General features: G+C 35.7%; 1 protein-coding gene across 2 annotated transcripts; it reads right to left on the bottom strand.

The window, feature by feature from the left end:
* Nucleotides 1-2,350: 2,350 nt before the first annotated feature.
* Nucleotides 2,351-14,992, bottom strand: alg9 (ALG9 alpha-1,2-mannosyltransferase). Of its 2 annotated transcripts, XM_079606749.1 has the most exons (15): nucleotides 14,495-14,992; nucleotides 13,686-13,821; nucleotides 12,411-12,545; nucleotides 10,980-11,050; nucleotides 10,783-10,871; nucleotides 10,480-10,615; nucleotides 9,008-9,095; nucleotides 8,711-8,816; nucleotides 7,871-7,993; nucleotides 7,606-7,760; nucleotides 6,518-6,647; nucleotides 5,345-5,492; nucleotides 4,629-4,758; nucleotides 3,766-3,896; nucleotides 2,351-3,333 (listed from the first exon to the last, which is right to left on the bottom strand). In XM_079606749.1, exons 1-15 carry the CDS (start codon nucleotides 14,665-14,667, stop codon nucleotides 3,210-3,212), a joined length of 1,875 nt encoding a protein of 624 aa, XP_079462875.1. In that variant the 5' UTR covers nucleotides 14,668-14,992; the 3' UTR covers nucleotides 2,351-3,209. The 2 variants fall into 2 exon arrangements, with proteins under 2 accessions (XP_079462875.1, XP_079462876.1); XM_079606750.1 differs by lacking the exon at nucleotides 14,495-14,992 and having other exon boundaries at nucleotides 12,411-12,550; nucleotides 13,686-13,816.
* Nucleotides 14,993-16,108: the final 1,116 nt, after the last annotated feature.

Raw genomic sequence — 16,108 nt, 5'->3', positions numbered from 1 at the left:
TGCCCTCAGCATGTTTACACACACACCCACAATCGATTCACCACAGCGTACCTATGTTCTCTCTACAGAACCAACAAAGACATATACGGAAAATGATGTGCATTTTCAGTGATAAATCTAAGTCTCAGGAACCCCTATTTTGCAGCACTTAACATAAAAAACATCATACAAATGCGAGCAAACTCTCTTACTCGTGGTTTCTAAATAAAGCTTAGTTATACAATTTTTAAATGTTATTCTGGGTAACCAAACAGTTAATGTGGAAGTCAATGCGGTCCATCGACTGTTTGGTTACCCATATTCTTAAATATATCTTCTTTTGTGTTCAGTAGAAGAAAGAAATTCACACGGGTTTGAAACAACTTGGGTGAGTAAATGATGACAGAATACATCTAGAGTACAAAGAGAAAATCTGACCTCGAATTTGACACTTTTAGTTTGCTTAAAGGGGTGGTATAATGCCCTTTCAGAAGATGTAAAACAAGTATTTAATGTCTCCAGAGTGTGTATATGAAGTTTTAGCTCAAAATACCCCACAGATATTTTGATATAGCATGTTAAAATGGTCACTTTTTGAGGGTGAGCAAAAACGCAAAGTTTTTGTGTTTGTCCCTTTAAATGCAAATGAGCTGCTGCTCCCACACAGAGGGTGGAGCTCCAAGAGCTTGCGCTCACAGGCCCTGTCCCAAATGGCACTCGGGCTCTTCCTCTGAGTCCGCACTTTCGTGATGTAACGCCGCTTTGACTGTCGGGAAGAAGTCTGCTGCGGAGCTCGCATCAGTCCGGGCTCAGCAAAAGTGCACATCGAGGGTGCAAATTGACCGCAAAGGGAGACCTAAAAAGACAAATGGGACACCCTACGGCAGGGATAGGCAACTTCGGTCCTGGAGGGCCACAATAGGGGATTATCACGCTTTCGGGTTTCATGGGCGGGATTTTTCAACTTTGTGCATGTCCACTTCCGGCGCAGTTCAACAATGGCTGAAACAAAGGCTAGATGTCACTGCTCTGTTCCACTTTTTCAATCAAACAAACGACACCAACCTTATTTAAGTTTCCATGGATTCCCGACTGAACTGAGTCTAAGGAAGAAGTGGATTAAAGCGGTTCGCTGGGATGAAGGGCCAAACTTTAAAATAAAACAAGGCAGCACTTCTTCAGTTAGTCGATGTACGTCAGAAAAACTTATTTTGGGTAAATTTACCAGGGATGCAGTATAAATAAACTTAGGGTCGTCCATCATGGGTTCGCCAGAGTGATGAGTAATTCACCGGAAGTGGCAGTGCACAAAGATCACTGAATGCGGAAGTATACGTATCAGCGTGATAATCCCTTATGACTGTCCTGCAGAGTTTAGCTTCAGCCCTGATAACAACTCACCTGCCTGTATCTATCTAGTAATCCAGAAAACATTGATTGCCTTGTTCAGGTGTGTTTAATTAGGGTTGGAGCTAAACTCTGCAGGACAGTGGCCCTCCAGGACCGGAGTTGCCTATCCCTGCCCTACGGTCTCACGGACTTAACGGACACGCGGAAGCCGTTGTAAGTCCATGTACTTCAAAGTGCATATGAAGTGTGCCATTTGGGACAGGGCGACATGCACTGAAAATTTCTAAAACTTTTAGCCTTTTATGTTCAAACCAGAGTCAGAAAATGATGGAGAGACTCAAGAAGTGACATCATGTATGTAGACAACATTTCTGAATGGTTAGTTGATGAATTTATGTAGTTTATGTGCAGTTATCTTCTAGTCATTGATTAGCACATTCTGTCATGATAATCTATAAATCGTGTTCAGGGGGCGGGGTTTATGTAAATTTTAGGGTTTGTGATGTCACTAACCCCGGAGGAATGTCGTGTAGTCCTTAAAAAGCTATTTCTTTAAAAGCAAATATCTCCCTTTGCTTTGGACTGAGCGTTGTAACTTTGCAGATTTTGTTTTATGCTCAAACAGCAACATTACACACTAAAGTTAGAAAAGTGAAATCAATCAACCACCCCTTTAAACTTATATATTTTTACTAAAATGGTTTAAATATAAACTTATATTTACATATTTAATATTATTGAACTATTTGGTTATTTTAAGTATATAAAGTAAAATATTTTGTATTTTTACAGCAAAGCACAACTAAAAAAAAATATTATTAGATATAAATATGTGATAATATATTTTTTTTATAAATTAATTGTTTTTATTTTTATTAGTAAAAATGTATTTAATTTAAAATATGTAAAACATTTTTTTTATAAATAATATAATTCATTTTATTTTTGGAGAAGATCAGAACCAGGAAAAAAGTAACTTAAATTTACATATTACATTTTTTTTAATTAAATACAAATACGTGAAATTTAGAAGAACTTTATTATTTTAAGATTTTACATAATTGAATGACTTTTTCAGGCTAGGAAATAACAATGCCAGGTTTTTAATAACCGGGAAAACCCTGAATTTCAGATATTAGTGCATCCATTCCAGAAATGACCTCTCTGAAACAGTCACACATTAAGACAGCCTTCTTTTATTTGACTCAATCACAGTTAACACTGATATGATTCAGATGACAAACAGTATTTGGAATGTAAACACTCAATTGTTCTGGTCTGCAGTCTGACCTCACAGTCAATGTCCACTTTTACAGACGATGGAACTGAAGAAAAACTTCAGTTCTTGGTGCAACTTTCATCCTGAGATGCTGAGGCTTGCTCAAACGGGACAAATGAACAGCAGTTCATATCTCTGGACACATGAGATCTGGTTTGGGTCTGCATTCATGGAGTACAGTTCATTGTCCCAGATCAAGGATGAGGGACTGTAGTCCTTAAAGGGTCATCTAAACAGAAATCTTCTGAAACGCTTCAGAGAGATGCAGAGAAGCACACGCAGGAATGAATGAACAGAAGGCATGGAATGGAGCGGAGATGATCGGGGAAGATGGGTAAGGCATTCATGCTCTGTGCTGAAACTGTCCACAGGATGTCTACATACAGGCTTGACACGGCATGACTTGATAAAGTTGCTCAAACAAACTCTGACATACGTGTATACATTCATTCCATTCATTCATACGCACTCACGCACAAAAACAATCCCACGTGTGCCAGAAAGAGTTGTGGAGGAGCATCTTGGGACCAAATGATGAAGCACTGCAAGAGACAGGACTTATGGAGGGGTGTGATTATGAAAAAATAGCAGGAAAGGCAGGTCAGGCTTGCGTTCTTTTCCGGGTGTTTTTGAGTCGTTTCGGTTTGAGGATGACATATCTGCTGTAGGTGTTGTATTGCTCGGACAGAAACGGGACAAAAAAGGCCCTGAGGAATCTGGAGGACCTGTGTGGGAGACACACGAAAAGGGAACAGCAACAGGATCACGAAAAGGATGAAATATATACAAAAGCTAGAATTCTACAATCCACTCTCTTCAAAAAGAAACCATTTCTACATTTATTTCGCCATCATGAACTGGGCAATAAAGACACGCAGAGCTCATTACTAGTAAATTGGGTCAAGGATAATCTCTCTTAGGATGATTAGACACCCTGTGTCACAACGATTCATTATGAGTGCTATAAAATGATGTCATGAGTATCTTTAAAAGGACAAGCAGGCCCTCTAGTGGATAAGCACACACCCTACAATTTTCAAGGACTCTACAGCAGAATTCATTTACTCTGAATGAATTACCCACAAGTGTCTCTTGTATGTTCACAAATTTCCACTTGTTTTGCAAAATGCCCATATACTCCACCAATAAAGACTTGCCTGGTGGTGTCTAGAAAAGGCTTGTCAGCAACAACGCTCCACTCGTCTTTGTTAGCGGCGTATCGTGGTTCAAGAGGGGCTTCTGTTTCTGTTGCCAGATCCACCAGGTAATGACACTGCTTCAGTTCTACCTGAGAGCCAGAGAACATGAAATGACATATGTACTTCACATTCAGCTACATGTGCAGAGACATTTAAAGGTTGTAGATAAGTGACACTGACTTTAACTTGTGCATGATGTAAGTTACATTTTTAGGCTTGTCTGCCTCATGGTCTAACAGTGCTCCTCAAAGTCAAAATGATTGAGCTGACCAATCAAATCAAAGAAGGCGGTTCTTACTGATGACAGAAGATGAGTGCCAATTCCAAAATGGCACTTCAGTTTTAACAGCGGAGAGTGCATGGTAAGATGCAAGTAGCTAAATATTTGTACAAAACATAATATATTTTGAACCGTTTCATTATAGAAATGTTAAATGACCGACAGCAATATCCAGAAATGCAAACTACTAAAAAAATGTTTTAACAAACAGTACATGTTTTTTAACAATTTTGAATTGAAAATGTTAGCATTTTTAGGATTCATAACTGAATTTGACATGAAAAGAAACATTTTTCGTTTGACATATAAGACAGAAATAAGAGTGAATAAAATGGAATAAAACATTATTTGCAAATAGTTGTAATTGATTATTTCACAACTACAATTATTAGACCTAGAACTTTTTACCATTCTTATTTCTTTTTTTCCCCCTTTATTTCCTTAAATCCCTTTTAATCCTTTATTTAACTCCTTTAAATAAAAAGATCAATTACAAAACCAAAATTGAAGTCCCAAGTGTATGTGTTGTTAGGTCACTCACATATCGAGATGTCTCCTCACGATTCTTGTCATTCATGTCTGATGGAAGTATCCAGGTGGCATCAGGACCCATGGCATATGGCTTAGGTAGCTGACCCCTGAACTCTGACTGGATGAACTGTAAGTGCCAGCTGGAAATTAATAAGATATAGTTAGTATATATCAGAGATATACTACCGTTCAAAAGTTTAAGGGTTCGTAAGATTTTTGAATGTTTTTTATGCTCACCAAGGCTGCATTTATTTGATCAAAAATACAGGTAAAAAAATTATATTGTGAAATATAATTAGAATTTAAGATACCTGTTATACATTTCAATACACTTTAAAATGTAATTAATTCCTGTGATGGCAAACTCAAAGCTGTATTTTTACCATTATTACTCCAGTCTTCAGTGTCACATGATCCTTTAGAATTCATTCTAATATGCTTATTATTACCAATGTTGAAAAGAGTTGTGCTGCTTAATATTACTGTATGCCTTAATATTATAACATTACCCCCATACATTTTTTTCAGGATTCTTTGATGAATAAAAAAGCATTTATCTGAAATATATATATTTTGTAACATTATACGTCTTTACATTTGACACTTTACAGTGTCCTTGCTGTATAAAAGTACCGTATTCATTTAAATCTTAATGACTCCAAACTTTTTAACAGTAGTGTATACTTAAGTACAGTCTTTAAGAGTTTATTCAGAACTCAAACTCACTTGTTGGGCAAGAGAAAACTGCTGGGGAAGCGGTACCACTCTTTCCCCACACAAACATTTACCAGTCTTCCCTCTGGAACAGTGTGGACAGCAGGGTCTTTAGCAATGCGATGAAACTCTGGATACAAATCCAGCGGAGCATGATAACCTTAACACACACAACAACCCCAAGTGAGAGAGGCATCACAAAGGGAGTAGTGTACTGTACAAGGTAAAGATTAAAGGTACAATATGTAAGAATTTTGTAATAAAAATATCCAAAAATCACTTGCAGTGTGATATATATTTCCTGCAAAATATTTTTATTTCAGAGAAATTCAAATTTTTAATAATGGGCCGTCCCAGACTCCCTGTTCACTTGTCACCTGTCAATGATGTAATATCCGCGTTATCCCTGGTTTCCGCTCGTACTGCCATAGTAACCATGGCGACAGATGTGGAGAACAGCGTTATGTCTAGTGGAACTATCACGCTGTTGTTGTTGTTTCGTTCAAACATTATGGACCATGGCAAGCAGACTTCGGGACAAAAGGAGAACTAAAACGAGGATCAATATCAGCGTGGCGTTTTCGAGATGCCGAGAGCTCCAGGTCTGTGACAAACTTTGACTTGACAGAGACTGAATTTGACATGATTTGACTCTTGCATGTACTTTATTAGACAGGTGAGCAAAGCAAATTTACATAAAACTAATCAATGTTATATAGTTCAACATGATGAAATGTTATAATATGATCTTTATATCCGCGGGACTCGCGTGTGCCGCTGATATCTGTCTCTTATTAGCAATTGCGCCCTACTTCATACCACAGTCATGTTAAAAAGTAAAACCTCAATGTGTTCACTCATCCATAAACATTATTAGATCCATCAGCTTGACGATAAGTTCCATAATTCCGCTTAATGCTTATGCGTCATCAACCTACGTCTTTGTTATTGTAAGAGGTTAGCGACCCCTAGCGGCGAAAAAAAAAAACATAATGTAAGACATTTTGTAAGACTTACAATGTAAGACTAATGCAAGACATTAAGTAAAACATTTTTTATCATTTTGTTTATCAACCTCATCAGCCAGCTATATATAACCCTACCTTTGGGGGCATATTTCAGTAGAATTGGCCCAAATCTCTTTTAACATGCTTATTGTTGAGCCCTTACATGATTTGTCCTTACCTCTGAAGAGGGCCACAGATCGGGACAGTGAGAGCACTCCAAACAGCAGCACAGAGCCGAGAGCCAGCCAGTTGGAGGAGATGGTATAGTGCTCCAGACGATAGCGCTGGAAAATGAAGTGATAGCACTTCTACATGGATAAAACAGACAGAAAACTGTTTAAAAGGGGTAATAAATTAAAGTATCGCATTCAAATTCCATGCAGGTTTACCAGCAAACTAAATTTACACAACACTGTGCAGTTCTCTGTAGTTTTTGGACATGTGCTAATGCATATACAATGATATTCTTTAAAAGAATCTTGAAGTTTCATGGACACTACTGTTCAAAAGCTTGAAATCAGTTTTTAATCAATTCATATTTGTTATTCAGCAAGGATGCATTAAATTGTTTAAAAGTTAGTGAAAAAAAGTTTATAAAAGGTTATAAAAAAAATCTATTTCAAATAAATGCTGTTCTTTTTAACTTTTTATTAAATCAAAGTATCCTGAAAAACTGGTTTTCACAAAGATATTAAGCAGCACAACTGACGATAAAAAATAAAAAAAAATTCTTGAAAACCAAATCAGCATTTCTGAAGGATCATGTGACACTCAAGACTGAAGTAATGATGCTGAAAATACAGCTTCGCATCACAGGAATAAATTACATTTAGAAATATATTAAAAGGGTAAACAATCATTTTAAATTGTAATATTTCTCTAAATGACCATTTTTGTTCAGTATACTAATCATACAAAACATTCAGTACCACATAATAAGTCACACATAATAAGTCACTTATAAGTCACATAAGTCACACACTATGAAATCAAGATTGATAATTCTTATTTTTTATGGAATACTGCATTATCTATTATGAATGATTTATCAAAATAACTCTTGCAACAACATCTCTGATGACGTGTTTACAGGTACGAGGACGAGATCACAGCAATAGCAAACAATGATCCAATCAATTTCCAATGGACAAAATCAAGCCCCACCCTACATTTTTCTTGTTCGAGAAGCCGTTTCACTGGGATAAACGTCACAATAGGGAAGAAAAGGCTTACGCAGCTTCTGTTTCATGCAGAAGCAATTCTAACCTGCAGCGAGGATAGTGCCACCGCCCCACACAGACAGATGAGAGGGTAGATGGGAAACAGAAAGCGCTCCTCTTTATGTGGACGAGTAAAGAACACCAGCATCCATAGGTACATAGGAGACAGCGTTAACCAGTACGGCCGGCCGAGGTTCTGAACTGCAATTTATACAATAAGAAACATGAGATTAACAGGATACCCAATTATTTTGTTGGAGATTTTGTTGGCAACTTAAGGACTTAAATGAAGTCACAATATTCTCCCTTACCATTGAATCTCTGAAGCAGTGCCTCCATAAGCGCCGTGAGAGGAAGAGAAAACAGGGCCAACAAAAACACAATGTTGAAATTAAGAAAACCATTTACAAAGTAGTAATGCCAGGGCTCCGTGCCTGTAGGAGAAAAAAACACTGCAATAAGGTTTAACTGTTGATGACTGATGCCATCTGACGGCACTTAGAAGAATGATCATTTACATGCTTTACTGTAAACTATTTTCCTATGTTTTAAAGGTGCAGTATGTAATATTGACAGATAGTGGTTGAAATGGGTACTGCAGTGAAAATATTGAAGAGTTATCTCCCCGCCCCCTCAGAGTCAACACATATGCGGGTTGCCAGGACACACAACCGGAAGGAGCACAATTGAAAATGGAAAGCGACGAGCCTTACACTGTACGTTGATCGGCTAATGTATACTTTTGCAATGCTATTATTGATGAGGCTTTGTAGGTTAGCTAAAATCTGGAATCTCTGACCCACTTTTTTTTTAGCTAGCTTTAAAGGATGAAATGTGCTGTTGTCCCCATACTGGCAACCCGGAGTGTTGAAATGCTATTAGATGAATTGGCAGTGGGCGGGATCACACAGACCAAAACAAAAACAGACATTCTGTCATGGAACGTACATTTCAAAGTTGAATAACTGGCTGTAGCATTCAGCGTTGTTTTTAGGAGAAACAAGTATTTGAACTTAGCATGTTTCCTAAATCTCAGCAAACATGGTATATAATTTAGTAGCATGGTATTTCATTTAGCTTTAGTAGTCAGAAAGATTACATACAGCACCTTTAAGTATGTCAATATTTTCTAGAAGTAAATACAAGCGTACCATAAAGATCTGGCCCATGAGGAGTGAACACATTGTATAGTATTATGTTCAGAGGAGCAATCACTAGCTTGCCATAATAGTAGCTGTCTATTCCAACAACAGGGACCTACAGAAAAATAAAACAATGATAAATGTTATCAGTGTTAACATGTCAGTATAATACAATGATTCTGAATATTATTTTTTTTAAATGCCATTTTGCTATTGATGAAATCTCAGTGCCTGAAGTCAGATCAAAAGGACACAAAAACAATTCAGAAACTTAAGACAGACAGAAAGATCTAAGAGTGTCCCAACCAGAAAGAGCAGCAACGCCACCAGAGTCCACGTGATAAAACTCTTCCACTCCTTCCTCAGCAACAGCAGGTCAAAGGCAATGGGTATGCTGCAAAATCAATCAGTAAACAGATCCTAAATTCACCTAGTTGGATGATCAGGATTATTTTAATGGCTTTTCGCCAAAAGTGAGTAAATATTGACTTTGGCTAGTAACCGTTTCATTTACTCACGATTTTCATTTATTAGGGAACTGCAGGATAATTCATGGATTATTAAACTACAGTTTGACGATTACTTTTTTATTATTATGTTTGTTTTTTGCTTTGCATTGTTGGGAAAGTAGGTTGGAAAGTAATGGTGAGAAAGAAGTGGGATCAGGACATGACCCAGGCCGCAGATGAATCTGGGATTTTTACCTGATGAACATGTTCTGTAAACAGTCAGATTTGAAAGTTACATAAAGTGAAAAAGTAAAGAAATTTGCGACGAAAAGTTCAGTCGGTAAGATTGGGGTTTTAATGTTTTTAAAAGAAGTCTCTATTGCTCACCAAGGCTGAATTTATTTGTTAAAAAATACAGTAATATTGTTCAATATTATTACTTATTTTTTTATTAGATTTTTTTTTAAATGTAATTTATTCCATACAAAGCTGAATTTTCTGCAGCCATTACCACAGTCTTCGGTGTCACATGATCCTTCAGAAATCATTATAATATGCTATTTCATACCAAAGTTTAAAAAAAAAGTATTAATATCACTGTTGAAAAGAATTGTGGAAATAATATATATATATATTTTTTTTTAATTCTTTGATGCATAGAAAGTTTATAAAGAACATAGTAATATTACAAAATTACAATTTTTAAAATAAATTGTCGCATTTGATTAATTCAATGCTAAGTTAAAAAAATAAAAATAAAAAAAAACTTACTGGCCCAAAGGTTTAAACATTAGTGTATATAGACATATATATAATATTATGGTAAAATATTATAATATCTGTTAGAAAATTGGTTTCAGTTGTGAGCACATAAAATAATATGGGATTTAATGTGTTAAAGATCCTATTATGCTATTATCCTATTATTTGAAAGGCTCCTAATTTTGTTTTGGAGATCTCATAAAATAAGTTTACATGCATCAAAAGGACAAAAACACTTTAATTTTTCATAAAATACATTGCAGCATCACCTCCTTTCTCAAAGAGAAAGATCTAAACCCCTCCTGTCCTTTTACATTTACAAACCGCTATATTACTAGGGTACTATTTGAAAAAGCATAATAGGGACACTTTAAGCCCACAAAAACTAAAATGTGGAGAACAAAATTCAGGAAAATTATTCTTAAAATAAATCAGCCAAATAATTTTCCCCATAAGGACAAAATATCATGGCTGATAATAAATATTTATGGCAGAAAACGTTTTATTTGCAGGTTTTTGACCCTCCTTATCAATATATAAAAATATAAATTGTTGGCCATTTCTTACCCCAGAAGGGCACAGAAGGGCCAGCCCACTATGGCCCCCGCTGCAATACCCAGCACAGCCAGACTCGGGCGTCCCTGGAACCAGCCAGTCATAGCTACCACAGTACTGTACATACAAAACGTACTGGGGAGGAAAGCTGCATATAACACATACACAAACACACACATTAACCTGCAGTGTATACACAATATATATATATATAAAAAAGAAAAATAGTAACAAGCAGTTACAACTATCATGTAAATTCCATGTGATCAAGCAGATAAGCCACAAATGATTTGACTCCCATTTGATTTGACTCACCTGCAGAGGAGCAGAACATCCCTGCACTCAGGACGAGGAACGCCAGCAGAAGCCGTCCCACATGCAGGCCAAACTTCTTACACACGGCCCTGTGTGAGACCCATGACATCTATAAGCCACTTTTGATTTCATCACACTGTAAATTTCAGCTATTTTAGCCCAATGCTGAGGTGCCATATGTAGTATGCTGCACTTACTTGTAGAAGTAGAGCTCACACACACAACAGGTAAATGCTAACATGCAGCGCAGGAAATAAAACACAAGGACCTGAATAGGAACATCAGCATATCAGTTTACATCTTCACATGTCTAAGAAGGCATATATTGAATGGCCAATATATACAGTTGCAAAAAAAAACAAAAAAAAACACAAGACATAATAATAGCTGAATTTATAACAAAAAAATTACCCCATTCAAAAGTTTACAAACGCTTGATTCTTAATACAGAGTCGTTAACTGGATGATCCACAACTGTTTTTTGTTTGATTTTTTGATTTGTGATGGTTGTTCATGAGTCCCTTGTTTGTCCTGAACAGTTAAACTGTGCACTGTCCTTCAGAAAAATCCTCTAGGTCCTGCCAATTCTTTGGTTTTCCAGCATCTTTTGAATATTTGAACCCTTTTCTAGCAGTGACTGGTTTTGAGATCCATCTTTACACACCAAGGATGATTGAGGGACTCAAACAAAGACTCTTATATTACAGAAGGCCAGGGTGCAAATATTAACTGATGCTCTAGAAGAAAACAATGCATTAAGAAGGGGGGGGGGTGAAAACTTTTGAACAGGATTAAGATGTACAAACTGATCGTATTTTGTTTTAAGATCATATTTGTTCATTTAGTACTGCCCTTCAGAAGCTACAGAAAAGACTTGCTTCTTAGAAGACAAAATAAGTCAAATTTACGATGATCTTCAAATTAAAAAAGTTTGTATCCCTCAGTCTAACTGTTAAGGACAAGCAAGGGACTCGTGAACCATCACAAAAAAAAATTGTGGATCATCTAGGTAGCGACATACAGCATTAATAATAAAGCGCATGTTAACTTTTGAACGTGGTCATTTTTTAAAAATAAATTCATCTATTATTTCATCTTGTGGACTTGTATATGTAAAATATAATATTCAGAACAGTACTAAATAAAAATTACATGCATTTTTTTTTATCCCTATTTTTTTTTTTTTTTTTTATAATTAACATTTAGCAGATTCTGCAAGGTGTATAGAAAATGGACCTCAACTGAACAAAATATACTATTTACTATGAATAAATGTGTCTGCCAAATGCATACTGTAAATATAATTTAATGAAAAACACTATATTACAGCTGAGAGCTATTTAAAAATACATTTAAAAAGTCTTGGGCAGAGTTGATCAAGTAAACTGTAAAATTGCACTCCATTTGCACTTCTTTCATTGTTAGAAATAAGGAATTATAACACTGAGTTGTATAAGTAGAACCACAGCTTTCCCAGGGTGATTTTCCTCATATTTGATATCTGATTTTTACATTCCAGCCATCTCACTGGTCAAAGAAATATCCTTCACCTTTACAAATGCTTACAAGTACAGAATCAAAACTGGTAACCAATCTAGTACCTAGTTTGGGGCTGGTGACTAGTTTACCTTGTTGGTTTGTAATATTTTGGCATGGAAGCAGGCAGGAAGGGCATGGAGCCAAAGATACGCATAGGAACGAATTGCGTAGGCCGGGGAATATTCCCATGTCTGCATCCCTGTTCCATATAGCAGGTAGTGAGTCTGACCAGCAAACAGAGAAAGATAAAAAGAATGTTTTAAGAATGTTTGGTACTTTCCTTTTATATACTAAAGTGAGTAGCTCTCAGAAGAACGTTGAAATTCAGCAAAATGGCACATTTATAAGGTTTTTTAGACCACTCTATAGTCTGTCTGTGATCAGGAATAGACATGACAACCTTCTAGTGAAGACAAGTATCACAGTCGTAATGGGTTGGATTATTACATACTCCAGGGCATCACGGGACACAACAGTGACACAGACCAGGGCTCAACAATAAGGATTCGCTTTCTGCTGTCCCAGTTAGACCAGTATTTTAGCTTTTTACTTGCCCTGTAAATATTTTCTCGTTACATAATAATAATAAAATACAATTTAATATTTAAAAATAAATGTGTAAATATGTTAAATCTAATAGGTTAAAATGTATAAACAAAACAAAAATGTGCATCATTGTCAATTTTCACTCACACACACACACACACACACACACACACACACACACACACACACACACACACTCACACACTTTAACTTGTCCCACCATAAAAATCATATGTATACACACATACACACACACACACGTGTACAATATAATACATAATATATGTTAAAACATGTTGTAATTTATACATGTTAAATGGGTTAAAAAATTGTAAACAAATTGCACCATTATTTCATTATTGTGTTGCATTCAAAGATGATTATAAGCTATAGAATTTTGTATTTATTTGTTTTACACACACACGTATACATATATGTATATGTATATATATATATATATATATATATATATATATATATATATATATATATGCCTTTAATAATAATAATAAGTTTTTACCTATTTTTACTATTCAATCACAAGTCGCAATTTTTACTAAATCCATCCTTGTTAGTCAGATACATGTGGTGACATCAAAATCAGCAGAATTGAAACAACAATAATGAATAAATCACACACATACAAAAAATGCAAGCAAAGTGTGCAAAGCATAACAACACATAGCCTAAGAAGTAATGAGAATGCAGAGTCTGGCCAACAGGAACATCAACTGGCCCAAAATGGTCCCGGGCCATTTGTATTACTGTACCCTGAGAGCTTAACAAAAAATTGTGAACCAGGAAAAAATTTAACTCACTGGCTCCCAGTAATTGAAGGTTTCATCACAGTCAGAGATGTTACTGAGCAGCGCAGCACAGAAGCGGGCTGAAACCAGGCACTTGAAGGCTGTGGAGCCCTCAGGAGCCCACACCTGTCCTGCCTTGCTGGATGACCTGTAATGGAGAGCCAGGAGACATGAGCTAATGTGCTTACCTGGGAGCAAACTACCGGTAATAACAATATGGGAACAGAGCACATGGTAACGCAAGGTTCATTCATTTACATAATCAAACTCATTCACAACCATAATTAATATAGTAAGCATGACACATTAATATCAAGACTAAAATATCAATTAAGTGTCATTGTATTCCTCCTCCCTAATGACAATGTAAGAAGATTATGAAATTGGACATGCGCGAATGTGCACCTGAGATTTGCTACACAGCATCAAACATGCTAATAGGCAAATCTGAAAATGTGTCACTAAAGTGTTCCAGCGCATTAAAAACAAGCATTAATTTTAAAAGAACGACCATTATATACACACAACTTCTTTTTCAGCGTTTGTTTGTTCTATGGAGAGCTGACATACCGGTAGAGGAGCCAGTACAGTCACGTTAGTATGATTGAATGAAAGCCGTCATGTTACATTAAAAGCGAGCTTATATCGCGTTTTAGTATTTCTGTCTCTTCGTGTTATTTAGACAGTGTGTGGATATCCCATGTGTTTGCCACCTGTATTAATCGCATAACCCAGACAGCCTGACGTTAGCGAGCTAGCGACCTGTCAACACTACACAATGTTACACTGCGCTTCAGCTGGACTGGTTTCTGGTTACTTACTCATTTCGGGGGTCACTAGAATTATTGTCCTCAACACATTTGTCGTCTTTTGTTGCTCGGCTGTCAGTGGTAGGTGTGTTGTTCACGTTGTTCGCATCTTGTTTGCTTCCACGTCTGTTCCGTTGACGGATACTCTTCGTCGCCATGTTTCTACTGGCCGTGCGTGACGTCATCGTTACACCGAAGTGACGAACGGTCGACGGAGAGCATTAGCACGCGGATGGCAAACATTATTATTTACCAATATAAATACATTATTAACATAATTGAGATACTATTTATAACTTTGTAGTTGTTTTGGTACTTTGAATTAGTTTTTATTTTTGTGTTTTACGTTTTAATTTTAATAGCCTCGCTGCAAACACCAATTTAGCATGCTTTTTGACTTGACCAAAGTACTTTAAGTTTTTCGATATACAAACATTTCATTACACAGTTAATAAACATTTTCTAATTTATTCTCATCCAATACATTTGGCTATTATCTAAGCCAGTTGAAAAAAATATTAGATTGGTATCAGCATTAGGCTATTTCTTAATAGTAGTACCATTGTATTATGGTACAATGATGGTATTAATTAATAAGTTATTAATTACTACTAATCAAATTTTAAACCGTGTAATTAAATTACTAAATCATTTGCAAATTATTCTTGAACTGACCAAAGTATTTAAAGGTGAAGGTTACATAAAAACATACATTTTAACATAGATGTAAAAAAAAAAGTTAAATCCACTATTACCTTATATATAATTGTTCTATATAGTTTATACAGTATTTAATGCAATTACACCAGAAGTAACTGTAATAATATCACAACAAGTAATCCCTTACTTTACTCTTTCAAATGAAAAGTAATTAAATGACAGTAATTAATTACATAGTACTGCATTACACCCAACACTGGTAATAACATGCTACTGAATTATTACGATATTCATACACCATGTTTCACTGTAAAAAGCCATAACATTAAAAGGGTATTTACCCCATACAAATGAGTTAGATTAGCTTAGTCATTTAAAACAATATTTTTTACTTTAATAATACCAGTCCATTGTTTCATTGCTCATAATACCATGTTAATGATTGTTAGTGTGGCTTTGCATATTAGATATGCAATATCTATATGTAAATGGCCCTAAATTTATATTTAAACAACTGCATGTGGAATTATGACATTTCTTCCATATTTTTAGTATTAGATAGATTTTTGCCAATTAGGAAAAACACTTTGCTGTTTTGTTTTAATTTGTTAGTGTAAAGATTTTACACTAATGAGCCCTCAGTCGAACAGGAGCATAGTCTCATGATAAATAGTTTGGTACTTGTGTCATGATATATGAAATAATAATAAATGAAAAACTGCTACACACTTTCATTTTTTCAAAAAATTATTCAATGATAGACCATATGGAGGTAGACCATTTAGAAATGTTTGCAACAAAATATTACTCTGGTGTGCGTTTGTTTTTAGATATGTGCCATGATATACGAGTCAAAGATAATAAACATTTTGCCAACGGTATTTATATCAATATATGGCTGGAATTCAGGCCAGTCTTTTCAGGTTCAGAAAAGACCCGGAACAAAACATTTATCTCTTTTTGCTT

The sequence above is a fragment of the Phoxinus phoxinus genome (assembly GCF_949152265.1).
Source record: "Phoxinus phoxinus genome assembly, chromosome: 3".
NCBI classification, from domain to species: Eukaryota; Metazoa; Chordata; class Actinopteri; order Cypriniformes; family Leuciscidae; genus Phoxinus; species Phoxinus phoxinus.
This window is presented reverse-complemented; position numbering and strand designations above follow the sequence as displayed.